The 17,561-nt window shown below is 33.4% G+C and overlaps 1 protein-coding gene across 1 annotated transcript in view; it reads left to right on the top strand.

Annotated features, from left to right (window-relative positions):
- The window catches only part of CCDC39 (coiled-coil domain containing 39), a 75,832-nt gene that overhangs the window by 34,745 nt on the left and 23,526 nt on the right, over nt 1-17,561 (top strand). The window contains 6 exon segments of the mRNA XM_045539740.1: nt 208-311; nt 2,942-3,074; nt 5,895-6,089; nt 7,028-7,192; nt 10,483-10,620; nt 12,606-12,814. Of these exon segments, the coding sequence (XP_045395696.1) occupies nt 208-311; nt 2,942-3,074; nt 5,895-6,089; nt 7,028-7,192; nt 10,483-10,620; nt 12,606-12,814 (944 nt within the window).

The raw sequence follows: 17,561 nt of genomic DNA, 5'->3' as shown, positions 1-17,561 counted from the left end.
TTATACAACAAAGCCAATTAAAATTTGATATCAGACTAATAAGAAAATCTGTTAATATGTATTAATTATAGAAAAAATGGTTAAGGTTTTTTTTGGGTGTATTGTAGGTTAGAACATAAAGTGGGCAGAATAAAACCTCTCAGAAATGAAATTAATTTATATAATATGGAGTAAATATGTAATTTCTATCTGTTAACTATTAAATAGCTGGATTCTTTAAAAGCCACTGTGAATAGAACTTCCAGTGATTTAGAAGCTCTGAGGAAAAATATTTCTGAAATAAAGAGGGACATGAATGAAGAAATTGTAAGGTAAGAAAAAATCTATTTAAATTTGTTTATGATTTTTTACTACATCTAGAAAATTATTAAGTACTTAGTTTTTCTGTTAAATAACTGTAAAATTATAGCTACTATGTTATTAAACTTAAAAAAATTTTCTAGCTTTTTCATCACAAAGGTTCAGAAGCAAAACTTTTATGGCCTATTAAATATATAGTGGTGCTGACAATATGGTTGTATATCTAGAAAACCCCAATGACTCCACCAAGACACTCTCAGAATTGATAAACAAATTGAGCGAAGTCTCTGGTTACAAAATCAATGTACACATATCAGTAGCATTCCTACACACCAATAACAGTCAAGCTAAAGCTGAAAGTCAAATCAAAGACTCAATACCATTCACAATAGCTATCAAGAAAATAAAATACCTAGGAATATGCTTAACCAAGGAGGTCAAAGATCTCTACAAAGAGAACTATGGAACACTGTGGAAAGAAATTGCATATGATGCAAACAAATGAAAAAACATCATGTTCACAGATCAGTAGAATCAACATTGTTAAAATGTCCATACTGCCCAAAGTGATTTACAGATTCAATGCAATCCCCATCAAAATACCAACATCATATTTCACAGATCTAGAAAAAATAATTCTATGCTTCATTTGGAATGAGAAAAGAGACCAAATAGCCAAAGCAACCTTAGGCAAAAAGAACAAATCTGAAGGCATCACATTAAAAACTATACTACAAGGCTAGTAACCAAAACAGCAGGGTATTGGCACAAATATGGAGACATAGACCAAAGGATCAAAACAGAGAACCCAAATATAAAACCATCCACATATAGCCAACAGATATTTGAGAAATCAGACAACAATATCCACTGGGGAAAAGAAGCCTTATTCAATAAGTGATGCTGGGAAAATTGGATAGCCACATGCAGAAGAATGAAACAGGATCCATATCTCTCACCACTCACAAAAATTAATTCCAGATGGACAAAAGACTTAAATGTAAGGCATGAAACCATGATAATTCGAGAAGAAAATGTTGGAAAAACTCTTCTATATATAGGCCTAGGCAAAGGGTTATGAAGAAGACCCCAATGGCAATCACAGCAACAACAAAAATAAACAGTCTTGATTAAATTAAAAAGCTACTGCACAGCCAAGGAAATAATCAACAGATCAAGTAGACAACCTACAGAATGGGAGAAAATATTTGCAAGGTATGCATCTGATAAAGAGCTAATAACCAGAATCTACAAAGAACTCAAGCAATTCAGCAAGGAAAAAACAACCCCATTAAAAAGTGGGCAAAAGACATGAACAGAAGCTTTTAAAAAGAAGATAGACAAATGGCCAATAAACATAGGAAAAATGCTCAGTGTCACTAATTATCAGTGAAATGCAAATTAAAAACACAATAAAATATCACCTTACCCCAGTCACAATGGCTTTTATTAAAATATGCAAAAACAATAGATGGTGGCGTGAATGCAGAGAGAAAGGAACGCTTACACACTATTGGTGGGATTTCAAATTAGTACCACCTCTATGGAAAACAGTATGGACATTCCTGAAAGAACTAAAAGTAGACCTACTACTTGATCCAGCAATCCCACTACTGGGTATTTATCCAAAGGAAAAGAAGTCATTTTATCAAAAAGATACTTGTACTTGAACATTTATTGCTACACAACTCATAATTGCAAAGATGTGGAATCAACCCAGGTGCCCATCAATTCATGAGTGTATTAACAAAATGTGGTATATGTATACTATGGAGTACTACTCCATCGTGAAGAAGGATGAATTAAGGCCTTTTTCAACAATTTGGATGGAACTGGAGACCATTATCGCAAGTGAAGTATCTAGAGAATGGAAAACCAAACACATGTACTTGCTATTAAATTGGAACTGACTGATGAGCACACATGTGCACAGAGGGCAGTAAAACTCAGTGGAAATCAAGCAGGGGGGAGGAGACATGGTAAAAGGGATTGGGCAAAAACCTACCTAACAGTTACAGTGAACACTGTCTGGGTGATGGGCACACTTATAACCCTGACTTAAGCATAACAAAAGTGATATAGGTAACCAAAACATTTGTACCCCTGTGATATTTTTAAATTAAAAAAAATAGGCCAGGTGCGGTGGCTCACGCCTGTAATCCTAGCACTCTGGGAGGCCGAGGTGGGTGGATTGCTCGAGGTCAGGAGATTGAGACCAGCCTCAGCAAGAGCGAGACTCCATCTCTACTAAAAATAGAAAGAGATTATCTGGCCAACTAAAATATATATATAGAAAAAATTAGCCGGGCATGGTGGCGCATGCCTGTAGTCCCAGCTACTCAGGAGGCTGAGGCAGAAGGATTGCTTAAGCCCAGGAGTTTGAGGTTGCTGTGAGCTAGGCTGACACCATGGCACTCACTCTAGCCCAGGCAACACAGCAAGACTCAGTCTCAAAAAAAAAAAAAAAAAAAGTAACTTTTACATTTAAAAAATAATAAATAAATATGTAGTGGTAATAAACACCTTGATAACAAAATAAATATTCATGTTATATAAAGAAATCTTAAGATAAACTATTTTTTGTTTGCATTAAATACTTTTTAGGCATGTTTTCCATCTATTCCTCCTAAATCCTCTTTAGGTTACAGAAAATTAAAGGTAATAATCAGAACGTAAAAAAGAAATTAAACCAGATAACTGAGAAAACCATGTCTGTAGAAGAGAAAGCTACCAATTTGGAAGATATGCTAAAGGAAGAGGAAAAAGGTGTAAAGGTAACATTTAGTTTTAATTTTTTTAAATTCACAGAAAATTTAGCAAGAGTGAATTAATGAGACTCTTGGGATCAGAGGACTAGGAGGTCTTGTAGGAGACTCTGCTTTTTGGTGTGATCACATTTATAATCTAGTTTTGGACCTCTTTTTATGTATTGCTTCTGAAGATGATGTTAGCCTCCTCTCTTCTTAAGCTACTAAATCTCCATTTTCTCCCCTTTCAGCATTTAACTTTGATGCCTTTTTGAAAAGGTAGCTCCTCCAACCCAGATTTCCATTCCTTCTCAAGATTACTGTGTCTATGTCCGTGCCATCACCCATATATTTGTTGGTATATTCCATACATATCTTGAAAAGTGCCTTTGTTTTACAACTGATTTCTACCTGATTATCATTTTATTTTATTTTTTTGTTTATAATGGAATCTCCCTGATTGTCTACATTCATTATCTGTATTTCTTCCTCATCTATTAATACTATCTCTTTAACTCCTTACATTCTGGAAACATTTTTTGATAAATGAACTTTAAAATGCTATCACTTTACTAACTCTACTGGAATTCCTGTGGTACTCCATTCTCTTTGACATGTTGTTAGCATTAAAACCAATTTTTTAGGAACTGGAAAAGGCTGGTTTACCATTTCTTCACTGAAAACTTCAAAGTGACTTTAAGTGTGACCTAACACTGTACACACCCTTTATTGCTTTTGCTGTTTGTGTGTGTGTGTGTGTGTATCTGAAGATGATGGCAAAATCCCCCAACATTTTCTGAGGTGGATCCACCTATATTTGGATGGAATCTAACTTGCTAAATGTGCTGCAAAAATTTCTGAGTAATGAAGTTTTGCAGCAGTCTTGACTTGAGTACTATTTAAGCCCAAATTGTATAACAGTATTTTCAAAAAGTTGTGTGGGTTTTTTTCCCCTGAGAGCATGATTTTCTGTGGTATATAAATTGGGATAGTATTAGAACTTATCAGAAACCTGCAAAGACTTTGAAGTTCATATGAAATAGACCTTTTGATCACAGAGAACTAAACACCTCAGATATTTTTGAAGAAATTAGCTGAATTAGGAAAAATTAATATTGGTAGTAGGTACACTGATCATGCAGTAGGGCTGTGTTCATAATTTTCATTTTTTTTTTTTTTTTGAGACAGAGTCTCACTCTGTTGCCCAGGCTAGAGTGCCATGGCGTTAGCCTAGCTCACAGCAACCTCAAACTCCTGGGCTCAAGCGATCCTACTGCCTCAGCCTCCCGAGTAGCTGGGACTACAGGCATCTGCCACCATGCCCAGCTAATTTTATATATATATATATTTTTTACTTGTCCAGCTAATTTCTTTCTATTTTTAGTAGAGACAGCATCTCGCTGTTGCTCAGGCTAGTCTCGAACTCCTGAGCTCAAACAATCCACCCACCTCGGCCTCCCAGAGTGCTAGGATTACAGGCGTGAGCCACCGTGCCTAGCCCATAATCTTCCTTTTTTGATGCTGTTGGGTTTTATATGTTTGTTTGAAAAAATCTCAACCTTATCTTTTTTGGAGATGTACTGTGTTATTCACAACCAAGCACTGACTTTAAAATTCTGCCTCACAATCTCTGAGAGGGTCTATAGACAGTGAATATTGTCTATTATATGAAAAATAATGTATTGGATATCAGATTATGTTTCTTGCTTTGTGAAGATTTAAATGGGCCAATCACAGATTTGTTTTGTTTCATATTGTTCATTGGTTGCCAAGGGGAAATATGCTTATGTGGGTATAAGAACACAGAGGCTAATTATTTCAGTACTTTAAAATGATAACTTTCAATTGATCTTGACGCAGTAGATCTTTCTGAAGCCTAGAATACATTGGTCGTGAAGCCTTGATGTCAAGACAGGTCTGTCTCCAGAGAGAGGAGCAGTAGGAATGGGGGACTTGTTTCTATTTCCTAGAGGTGTGCACATGGTAGAGAGGCCAAGTGGGGGCAAAGTGTGAGTGATGGATGGTGCCAAGAGTGTGCTGGGGCCAGTGCCTACCAGCTCACGAGAGCCGATAGTTACATTTTCAGGAATTTTGTAAGTTGGCTACTAAACACAGCTACTGTTAAAAATAAAATTACATAGACTTACAATTAAACATATTTACAACAAAAGTAATAAATACTCAGTATTTATCTTCCAAATTATTTTACTATTATCTGTGTTCTAAGGTTACTCAAGATAACTTACATCTGTTATACCTGTATGTTGGACATACTACATAATGATCTGCTTCTGTATATCTCTTCTCAACTTGCACTTAGCAGAATCATGTTAGTAGTTCGAAGGTGGCCATAGTGGGAGTATTTACACCATGAGAATCAGATTCTTCCCCAGATCCCTATTCACTGGAGAGCTGATGGTTAAACATTTACCTGCTCACCACTGGGTAGTGCCCCAAAGAAGATGGGATATTGGGTGATGTGGTTTCTTCCCTGTAGCACCCTCAAGACTTCAGTAAACTTTGTGAACTTACAAGCTGTATGTCTTCAGTAGATTTTATTTTCTGAAGAAACCAGTAGAGTGGACAAGTTCTGAGGAGGGTAATGTGGCGTGGAATTAAGATAATGGGTCAAGGTGTATGATACAGGAATAGAAAACTACTAGTCTACCAGAATAGACTATAGGAAATGTTGGGGATTTGTTGAAAATTTATGGGAAGGGATTTAATGGTGGGGACAATAGTGGGTGGATTTAAGTTTATTTATGAGCCTTTAAATTATAATGTTCACATAAATAAAAGATGTTACATTATTTTAATTTCACAAATCACTATAATTCTTATTATCAGGAAGTGGACGTTCAATTGAAGCTTGTAAAAGATGTGCTTTTTAAGAAAGTTCAGGAGTTACAGACTGAGACAACGAAAGAAAAAGCTGTTGTTTCAGAAATTGAAGGAACCCGTTCCTCTCTAAAACATCTCAACCATCAGTTACATAAACTGGATTTTGAAAGCTTAAAGCAGCAAGAAATTATGTACAATCAGGTAGATGTTAATTTTGTAAATATCTTCTGTATTGATTTGTTATAGTTGTGATAGTCAAGATACCCTAATGTCTTAAGAAAACAAATATTTCTACTCTTTTGGAGGATAGACAGATGCTGAAGGTTCTATCTATCTACTATATCTGTACATATGTCATGTTAGGTCAGTAGTAGGGTGGGGGAGACTTAAATGCTGTTTTTTTTCCTCAATCTGAAATAAACAGGCAAGAGGAGAGACAACTTTAGTGAGGGAGAACCATACATTAAAGGAACATGGGACAGCTGAACCCAAAGTAAAACAAAAGAAGTCATGGGATATCTGAAACCTAGAAAAATTATGTTGATTCTTAGTTGTTCAAACATAGCCACCCCCACCCACATCCCCAGGCCAATAGCGTAAAAGTATTTTTTCAGGTTTTCTTTATTTTGTTCTGTTTATATATTCATAGTAATTTCTTCATGTCTTTCCTCTCTAAATCTTTATTTGCTCATCTATTATATTCTTAGTTTCTCAAAATTACAGATGCTAAAGTATAATTTTAAGAATAATTCATTAGAAGTTTATCATATTTGAACCTTTCATGGCTAACAATTTGTAACTATCTCTTTTTGCATCCCTTAGAAGATGTACTCTGAAAAATTCATGTCCATGTAAATTCATGGTTCCATCATGGTAGCATGATGAACATCCCCTGAGGTATTACATTTTAGGGTTCTTACTTCTGTGTCTATCATGTACCCTACTTGTTGAAGAATAGTTTGTTTTTGTTCCCCCTAGTGTAAGAAGAATTTTATCCTGAATTACTGAAGGACTAAAGTGACTTTACTAAATGATGATGCCCAGACAAAATGCATAAAAAAGTATTTATTGTGGTTTTACATTTATAGAAATGCTTTTAATTGTTTCTTCCTACTAACTTCTTTTTAAAAACATAACAGGATTTTTTAATTCAACAAATGGAAAGGAGAATGTCCCGGTTAAAGGGAGAAATTAATTCAGAAGAAAAACACACCCTTGAAGCAAAAATTGTTGAACTTAAGAAGTCATTGGAGGAGAAAAAATGTACATTTGGCATTTTGGAAACACAGATCAAGAAGCTTCATGTAACTTAAATGCTTTTTATATTTCAAATATTCTAGCTATTAGTTATTCTGTTTTAAGTCAACATGTTCCTAAGACTACTTTGGTTAGGGTGAGTGCCAGTCTACCCACATATATAACAAATGTATGGGCTGGGTATGGTGACTCACGCCTGTAATCCCAGCACTTTGGGAGGCCGAGGCTGGAGGATCACTTGAGGCCAGGAGTTTGAGACCAACCTGGGAAACATAGTGAGACCCTATCTCTAAAAAAAGAAAAACTTAACAAATTAGGCAGTTGTGGTGTCATGCACCTGTAGTCCCAGCTACTTAGGAGGCCGATATGGGAGAGTTGCTTGAGCCCAGGAGTTGGAGCTAACAATGAGCTATGATTGGGGCACTGCACTCCAGCCTGGGGAACAAAGCAAGACCCTGTTTCTATTAAAAAAGAAGTATGAACAGATGTTCATATTTCTATACTGACTACTAGAATGTGATGTTATCATTGATTAAGCATTTACTATATGCTAAATATTGTATTACATGCTTCTAGTATTTTATTTCATTTAATCCTTGTAAATGTCTTGTGAGGAAGATACTATTGCCTGTTTTACAAATTAAGTAACTTGTCCAGTGTTAGACAGCTAGTACATGGAGAGCTAGGATTTGATCCCTGGTTCATTTGACTTCAAATTATTAAGAGTACCCTGTTTGGAACATTGATAAATTCTAGTTTTCTATTATGTATCTGTCTTAACAAATAACTTGATTTCCCTTTATCTCTGAATGCCATCTAAAAGAAGCTGCTTGTTTATGAGTCAGCTATTGTGTTATTCAAGTATTTACTTAGTTACTATATTTAAAATGACTCAATTCTGTTAAGGTGAGAATGTTCTTTATCTTTAGGAATTTTATTACTTTTGTTTACTACTTATTATTTATTACTTTTATATTACTTTTATGCTTGTAATATAAAACCTATGTTAAAGTTTGACTGGAGAATAAGAGAGCAAAAGTGGGAGTGTGGACCTGAATGGGGTAAGAACTCCCCAAGGTTTAAAGGTTGTTATTTACCACACAAAAGACTAGCGATGAGCGTCCTCTAGTGGTTTCAAGAAGAACTGCCCTGAATTCCTTGAAGGCTATAAAAGGTGAAAGACACCTGTTATTTTTTTTTTTCCTTTTTTTCTTTTAAGGCGACAAAATTTCGGTTTGGAATAGTTTGTCCTCTGTTGAAATATTTTTTTAACTGTTACTATAGTTTAAGGGAAAAGAACACATGCTTTGGGATCAGATAGAACTGGTTTTGAATTTCAAGGTTGTATCACTACTGCTGTTTTAACTTTTCTGAGCCCTAGTTTGCTCATTTATTAAATGGGGAAAAGATTGATATCATTTTAGGGCATTTGGGAGAACTAGAATCAATGTATCTTAGCACAGAGCTTTTAGTAGGCACTCAATATGTGGTATTGTTTTGATTATTTAGGCTATGAGAATATTAATGGTATAGAACGATAGGAGAATGACTTTTGAATCCGAACATGTTTCTTGCCCCTAGTCTGTTGCTGTGTGGAAATGGTTATAGTTTTTCTCCCTTTTAACTACCCTGACTGCCCTCTGCATTATACAGTTAACTAGTGCTTATGTCTATTCAACTCTGGTTTTTAACAGAGAGGTAAATAAATTAATAGAAATGCAAGTGAATTTTAAAAATATATTAAATCTAGTTAACCTAACAAAGATTTACTCTGTTCAATAGTAGCATCAGATCATAAAGTCATTCGGTATGCCCTCTCCCATGCCATTCCAACCCTATTTTACATAATGGAAACTAATTTCTTCAGGTTGAAAATCACATTAAATTTTAATTCTTTTGTTCTAAATTTAATTTTATGAAATCACATTTTTATGCAAAAAATTCTTCTTCTTACTATCTTGGTACAATCATAGGTCCTGCTACTTCAGGAAAATATAGGCAATGAGAATGAGAAGGAGAGAGGAAGGAAGGGAAAGAGAAAGAGAGAGAGAGAAGGAGGGAGGGAGAGAGAGAGAAATATCTTGGAACTGGAAAGCTTTGATTTAGGAAACAAGAAGGGACTAAGAGCACAAACCTTATTCTGGGTTCTGGGTGGGAAAAGGGACACAAACTGGTATAAAACTAGAAAATTGATACCTGGGTATGTGTGAACTATTTATGCATCTGATGGAATTAGATCTTATCAAATATTTTTTCTCTAGTAATATGTGGTTATATATGTAAGAATAATAATAATAATGATAGCTGACATTCACATGGAACTTTTATGTGTCAAGCACTGTTGTACACACTCTTTGATAGTAACGTCTTTAATCTTCACAACAATCCAGGGAGGTACGAATTGTTTTCCTCTCCATTTTAGAGATGAGGAAACTGGGAAGAGTAGATCACACCTGCGTCAGATGGCTAATATGTAATTAAGGCCATCTATTTCCAGAGCTTGTACTGTTAACCAGGACCCTATGCTTTTTCAGAATATTGATGTTTTTACCATCTGAGACTTGAATAGAATTAAACAATAAACTCCCCAATGGGAGTGTGAACCACGTAATAACCTAGAGTGTATGCTTCCTTCTCGTCATAAATAGCAGTCACCTAAATACAGTCAGCCCTCTCTATCCACTGATTATGCATTTGTGAATTCAAACAAATGAGGATTGAAAATATTCAGAAAAAGAAATGGATACAGAAAAAAAAGACAGAAAAAAGGAAAAAAATGGATGGTTGTATCTGTACTGAACATATACAGAGTTTTTTCTTGCCATTATTCCATAAACAATACAGTATAACAACTATTTACATAGCATTTACATTGTATTGGTATTATAAGTAATCTAGAGATGATTTAAAGTATACAAGAGGATATGTATAGGTTATATGTAAATACTATGCTGTTTTATATAAGGGACTTGAGCATCCATGGAGTTTGGTGTGTGTATGTGTGTGTGGGGGGTGGGGGCTCTCCTGGAACCAATTTCCCAAGAATACTGAGGGACAGCTGTAATTCATTAGGTTGAACTGGAACCATACATAATATTTCCTAGAATTACTGAACTCGTACTAAACCCAAAACATCAATAGATCATAAAAATGAAAATGTTTCTGTGTGAATATCCATGTACATTATATTGGAGACACAGTGTGAAGAGAGAGATTAAAATATCTGCTTATTATAAATATTTGAGTATATAATTTAATGTAAGATATGTTTAATATAGTATGTACTTAATATAGGTGTTATTTAAAAATACATTTATATACCTTTTTCTTTTCACAGAATGATCTTTATTTTATCAAGAAGTCAAACACTAAAAATTGTGATGAAAAGCAGTCCCTTATGAATGAAATAAATGGACTAAACCTTTTCATTGAAAGATCAGAGAAAGAACTTAAAAAAGCCAAAGCTTTTAAACAGGTACAATAAAATTATAAGCATGTATAGTATTAAAACCATATGTTTTATGTTAATTGTAGAAAATTTTTTTAAAATATAGCCAGTTATGAAGAAGAAAATAAGTCACTTTAATCACTGTACCCAAGATAAACAGTGTTAAAGTCCATTTCTTCCTTCCAATCTTTTAAAGAAAATTGGTCTTACATGTTATATTTAAAAAGTTTTTAATATATTATACACACTTCCTAAAACATTATTCTTTAAAAATATTTTTTAAAGGTTGCCTAAAAGTTCATTGCACGAAGTTATCATAATTTATTGAACCATCTTCTATTTTTTGGATATGTATTCCTTTCTAATATTTGGCTATTATTAACATAAATAGTACCATCATGTACAATGTACAAATATCATACTACAGTTGTTCAGTTAGTTCCTTGGGATAAATTCCTAGCTGTAGGCCAGGCATGGTGGCTCATGCCTGTAATCCTAGCACACTGGAAGGCCGAGGTGGGAGCATCGCTCAAGGTCAGGAGTTTGAGACCAGCCTGAACAAGAGCGAGACCCCATCTCTACTATAAAATAGAAAGAAATCAACCAGACAACTAAAAATATATAGAAAAAATTAGCTGGCATGGTGGCGCATGCCTGTAGTTCCAGCTACTCGGGAGGCTGAGGCAGTAGGATCGCTTGAGCCCAAGAGTTTGAGGTTGCTGTGAGCTAGGCTGACGCCACGGCACTCTAGCGTGGGCAACAGAATGAAACTCTGTCTCAAAAAAAAAACAACAACAAATTCCTAGCTGTATGGTTATGGTTCAAAAGGAAATGAATATTTTTGGTGTCTTGAAACTATTTTTAAGCCCAATTGCCTTATGAAGGGTTCCATTAAAATACTCCCACGAGCAGTATTTAAGCATTCTATTTTATTCACCACCACCGAGGCTAGATATTCTAATTATAAAATTGTTGCCAATTTGGTAGGCAAACACAGTTTCTCATTGTTTTAGTCTATATTTTTTAAATTGGTGACCATTTAAAACATTTGGTTTAAGGATAAAATTTAAAACATTTATGTTTATATAAAAATGTTTAAAACATTTTTTCCATTATGTCATGTTCCATAATTTTTCTTTTTGGGTTTCTAGTTTATATTCTTGGCCCATTTTTCAACTAGGAGGTTTATATTTTTAAATTGCTTTGTAAAAGATTTTCATATGTAAAAATATTATCTTCATCATAAATATTGTCAATATTTTACCAATTTACCTATAAATTTTTATTCAGTGTTTTTGTAAAATCTTTTTTAAAAATCAAATCTTTAGGTTTTTTCCATTTATAATTTTTATGCTTAGAAACTTTTTTGTCACACTAAAAATTAGACAAATATTTACTACTTCTAGTAGTTGCATTGATTTCATCTCTTCTATTAATTTTTTTTCATTCATCTGGAATATATTTTTGGTTCATGTAAGATGTAAGGATCTAATCTTTTCTCCAACTGAAAAGCTATGTTTATGAAACAGTAAAATCTTATATTCTGGAGTGTTCATTTCTGGAGTTTCTATTCTGAAAATTGGTCTATTTGTGTACTCTTACATCAGTACTTGTGACTGAATTGTTTTAAAATAAAAATTTATTTCCACATTATTTTGTGAGATTCAGAGTATAAAAATGCTCATTCTTAGGACTTTATATGTTTTCTAGACATTGTAAGTTTTAATTTCAGGAATAACTTTTTCTTTATGTTTTTTAGTAAAGCTTGAATTTAAAATTGAATTATAAGAAATGATCTGGAATAGCCATAAGCCCCTTTGTTTTAAGAGAAAAGAAAAGAAAAACTAGAGTCATGACTCCAAGCAATCTAAATTTAACCCTAGTTGATATCTTAGTCAATAGTCAAGTTAGAAAAACATATTTTCATGTTTGACTTTTACAGCAATAAAAATATTTTAGTTTTGGTATAAAAATAGTAGTTTAAATATTTGACAATTTTTTTATGTGGATAGGATTTGATGATAGAGGACAATCTTTTAAAACTTGAAGTTAAACGTACTCGAGAAATGCTTCATAATAAGGCAGAAGAAGTTCTTTCCCTGGAAAAAAGAAAACAGCAGTTATACACAGCTATGGAAGAGCGAACTGAAGAAATTAAAGTTCACAAAACAATGCTTACATCACAAATAAGATATGTTGATCAAGAACGGCAAAATATAAGGTAATTGTTAGAGTTTTAAAACTCTGCTAAAGGAATTTTAGGCTGGTGCAGTGGCTCACGCCTGTAATCCTAGCACTCTGGGAGGCGGAGGCGGGTGGATCGCTCGAGGTCAGGAGTTTAAGACCAGCCTGAGCAAGAGCAAGATGCCATCTCTACTAAAAATGGAAAGAAATTAGCTGGACAACTAAAAAAAAATATATAGAAAATATTAGCCGGGCATGATGGCACATGCCTGTAGTCCCAGCTACTCGGGAGGCTGAGGCAGGAGGATCGCTTGAGCCCAGGAGTTTGAGGTTGCTGTGAGCTAGGCTGACGCCACAGCACTCTAGCCTGGGCAACAGAGTGAGACTCTGTCTCAAAAAAAAAAAAAAAAAAAGAATTTTGAAAAAAATATATAAGGGTAATGTCAGGAGAACTGGCTGCTTCCTCAACTATCCTGGATGTCCATCTTTTTCTTATTCTTTTGAAAAGGCTTTTAATATAAGATATAGAGCATATTATAGCCATAAATCTAAGCTCTTTCCGTTGATTAATTCTTTAATCTCTAGATTCTTCCTTTTGCATTAAGATTATTAATCTACTTGGAATTGATTTTTGTGTATGGTTTGTGGTAAGAGTCAGTAATAACATGCCTTTCCTTATAGATACCCAGTAGCTGCATCTATTGAAGCAGTTTTTACATAGAGGTTTTGCCTACCTTTTAAAAGATTATTCCTGACTACATGTTATTTTTTTTATATGATTGTCAGTGTTATCTCTTTTTAAAACATCTTATTTTTGGTTTGTTACTGGTATATAGAAATACATTTGATTTCTGTATATTAAGTGTTCAGCAACCTTGCTTAAACTCATAATTAATTCTAACAATTGATCTGTAGATTCTGATTTTCTTGGTACTGTATTTTCATTCATAGCATTTTCAAATAATAGTTTCTTTCTTTCTTTCCAATCTTTAAAATTTTATTTTTTTCCAGTTTAATACTGAATAGCAGTGGTGATTATAGTTACCCTTGTCTTGTGCCTGGTCTCAAAGGGAAAGCTTTCATTGTTTTATCATTAAATATAAAGTTTGCTGTATGGTTTTGTGTTTTTGAGATATCCTTTATCATATTAGGTGAGCTTCCATCTATTTTTATTCTTTGCTAAAAGATTGTTTTAATTTGTTTAATAGGGAATAAATGTTGACTTTTATTATGTGCTTTTTCTGTATTGGTTAACATGGTATGGCTTCTTTAATCTGTTAATGTAATTAATTATATTGATCAATTTTTCAAAGTTAAATCAGCTTTACATTCTGAAATGAACCCAACTTTTGTCTGTTACATTATCTTTTGTATATCTAGATTTTGTTTGGGAATATTTTTACAGTTTTTGCATCTATGCTCATGTGTACAAATGACCCACAATTCTTGCCCCATTGCTCCATCGTAAGGTTATCAGGTTGTTAAGGTTATGTCTGCCTTCATAAAATGATTTGCGTGTATTTCTTATTTTTCTATACTCTAGATAAGTATATAAAAGAATAGAATTATATTTTTCTTGAATTTTCAAAGACCTAACTGGTAAAGCCATTGAGGGCCTGGGGTTTTCTATGGGGGAAGATTTTCAACCTTTGGTTCAATTTATTTAAGGGCTATAGTACAATGCAGATTTTCTATTTCTTCTCACCTTAGTTTTGGTAAATTATATTTTTTCCCAGGAAAATTTTTTCATTTTATCGAAAACTTCAAAGTTATTGCCATAAAGTTGTTTATAATATCATTTTATTATTTAATAGCTATGGTGTTTTTAGAGATAATCACTTTTTAATTCCTAATATTGGTTATTTGTGACTTCTCTTTTTTGGGTAGGATATTCTTAGTGGAAGTTAATCAGTTTTATCAATGTTTGAAAATTATCAACTCTTATTGATCTTTCCCCTATTGTCTATTTATTCATTATTTTGTTAGTGTCTGATCTTACCTTTACTATTTTTTCTTTCGTTTTGTGTCTTTCGTGTTCTCTTTCCAAATTCTTGAGATAGATGCATAGCTTATTAATTTTCAGCTTTGATGGTTAAAAAATCCCTCTGAGTATTATTTTAACTGTGCCTCACAAAAATTGATATTGCCATGTTTTCTTTCTATTTTTTGCCTTTCCTGCTTTTCATTGTCTTAATTGGAGTTTTATTTTAAAAAACAACTTTATTGAGGTATAATTGAGATACAATATATTGCACATCTTTAAAGTGATCAATTTGATATGTTTTGACATATGTATATACCTGAGAAACCATCCTCACAATCGAGATAGTTAACAACATATCCATCATCCCCACAAGTCACCTGATGCCCCGCCGTAATTCTTCCTTCCAGTCCCTCCCCATGTTTCTCTCTCCAGACACCTGTTGATCTGTTTCTTATCTGTAATTGATTGCATTTTCAAGAGCTTTATATACATGGAATCCAGTAGTAGGCACTCTTTTTTCCTGGCTATTTTCATTTGGCATAATTATTTTGAAATTCATCCATGTATTGTATATTAATAATACATTCCTTCTTCTATATGGGCTAGATAATGAATATTATAGTTCTTTGCAGGCCATATAGTCTTTGTTTCAATAACTCAATTCTGCCATTTTAAAGTGAAATCAGCCATAGGCTATATGTAAATAAATGAGTGTGGCTGTGTTCCAATAAAATTTTATGGGCATCAAAATTTGAATTTCATATAATTTTCATTTTAATGAAATATAATTCTTTCATTTTAAAGAACCATTTAAAAATGTAGAAGTCATTCTTTGCATGTGGGCTGTACAAAAACAGGTGGAGGCAGGATGGTTTGCTGATGCTGGCTTTCTATTGCTAAATAGTAGTATTTCATTGTATGTGTTTACCCCAATTTGTTTATGTGTTTACCTGATGATGGACACTTGTTTCCAGTTTTTAGCTATTATTAATCAACAAAGCTTCTATGAACGTATGTGTTCTTGATATGGACATATACTTTCTTTTCTCTTAGGCAAATACCTAGGAGTGAAATTGCTGGATCATATGGTAGATATATATTTAACTTTTCAGGAGACATAAGAAGTTGCCGTTTATTCATTCTTTCTTTCTTGCCTTTCATTGTTTTTACGGAATTTTGTTTTCTATTTTTTCGTCTTTAATTATTTGGAAGATATACATTCTAATTTTAGTTGTTTTGTTGCTTATTCTTAAATTCAAAAGAAATTTTAATCTTTCAATTTCTTTATAAATATTGAAGAATACTTAGTTCCCATTACTTTCCCTTTCCTAAAAAAATAAGACTTCAGGATCTTTTACTTATACTTTCCCTCTTCTGATCTTTCATTTATTGTTGAAATCACTGATTATAGTATCTTCTTCTTGTTTGTTGTTTTAAATATTATGTCTCTACTTTTTAAAGAACTCCTTTCCTTAACTTGCTCTAAGCTGCACAGCCAATTGTCAGCAATAATTTCAACTTACCTATGTGTTTTACTTATTTCCTAATTTAACATTCTTTCGTATGTTTCTTGTCATCCTGTTTTCCTGGAATTTCTTTGGAGTATGATTTTTAATTTGTTTTTCAGAATTATATTTTTCTGAAACTTTTTAGTCCTCAAATATTTGAAATTACAGTAGAACAGCGTAAAGCATTGTTTCATATTCTTCTATATTATGTTGTTTATGAGATGTCTGATTCTAGGTTAGTTCAATTTACTTTGTAGGGAACCTGGTTTTTGTTGTTTTTTTTTTTCTTTCTGGAAGCTTTGGGACAGTCTTTTCATCCTTGGTGTTTCATAATTCCCCTGTATATGTCTGGGTGTTTTGTAGTTTTTTGTTTTTCTTGCTTGACCCTTGATGAGTGAGCTCTTACAGTTATTTCATTGAAGTTTTTCTTCAGGTCAGGGGAATATTTTTCTATTACCACTCTAATTTTTTTCTCACCACCATTCTCTCTGTTCTTCCCATTTGTTGCTCATTTTTAGTAGATATTGGCTCTCCTAGATCTGTCCTCCAGGTGTCTCATCTCTCATTTTACTTTTTTTTACTCTTTTTTATTGTACTTTCTTCGATATACTCATTCTCTCTCTCTCCCTATTCGCCTTCCCTCTGCCTAATCTCCCCCCTTCTCCATCTGTCCAGATTACTTATTCAATCTGTATTCTTCACTGCCATTACATTGAAAAGAAAAACTTATTTGCAAGAATTGTTGTTCATTCATTGGTCCTTTCTTTTCATAGCAGCCTATTTTGTTACATGGTGTTATTGGAATCAATATCGTCTTATTTTTTAGAGGATACTAATCAAAATACTTTTAAAGAGAAAAATACTTTTTATCTTCTTTTCTGTGCATTATCTCTATTTCTCCCAAGGTCTGTTCTTTGTTCATTTTGTTCTTTCCATTTATGCCTTTAACTTCCCATAAATGTCTAATGGTCCTTGACCTTCTTTTAATATTTATTAATAAATAATTAATAATCAGTGGATATTGATAGTGAGCTGGTAGAGGTTTCCTCTGCAATTAGGCAGATCTCTGTCTCCAATAGATCTCTCCCCTGAATGGTAAGCCTGACTGTAGGCTCTGGGCTAGTTTGTCCTGTAAGGAGCACAGGTAGGTACGAAGCTTACGAAAGTTAGGAGGTGTTTATTTGAGTGATGAAGACTTTATTTCATTCCTAAGTGGAACTGCCTTTCTTTTTCATTTATTTCCACTGTTGTAGAAGCCTGGAATTACTTTATGTTCTTTTTTCTCTTTCCAG

This window comes from Lemur catta, chromosome 1, assembly GCF_020740605.2.
Source record: "Lemur catta isolate mLemCat1 chromosome 1, mLemCat1.pri, whole genome shotgun sequence".
Classification (NCBI taxonomy): Eukaryota; Metazoa; Chordata; class Mammalia; order Primates; family Lemuridae; genus Lemur; species Lemur catta.
This window is presented reverse-complemented; position numbering and strand designations above follow the sequence as displayed.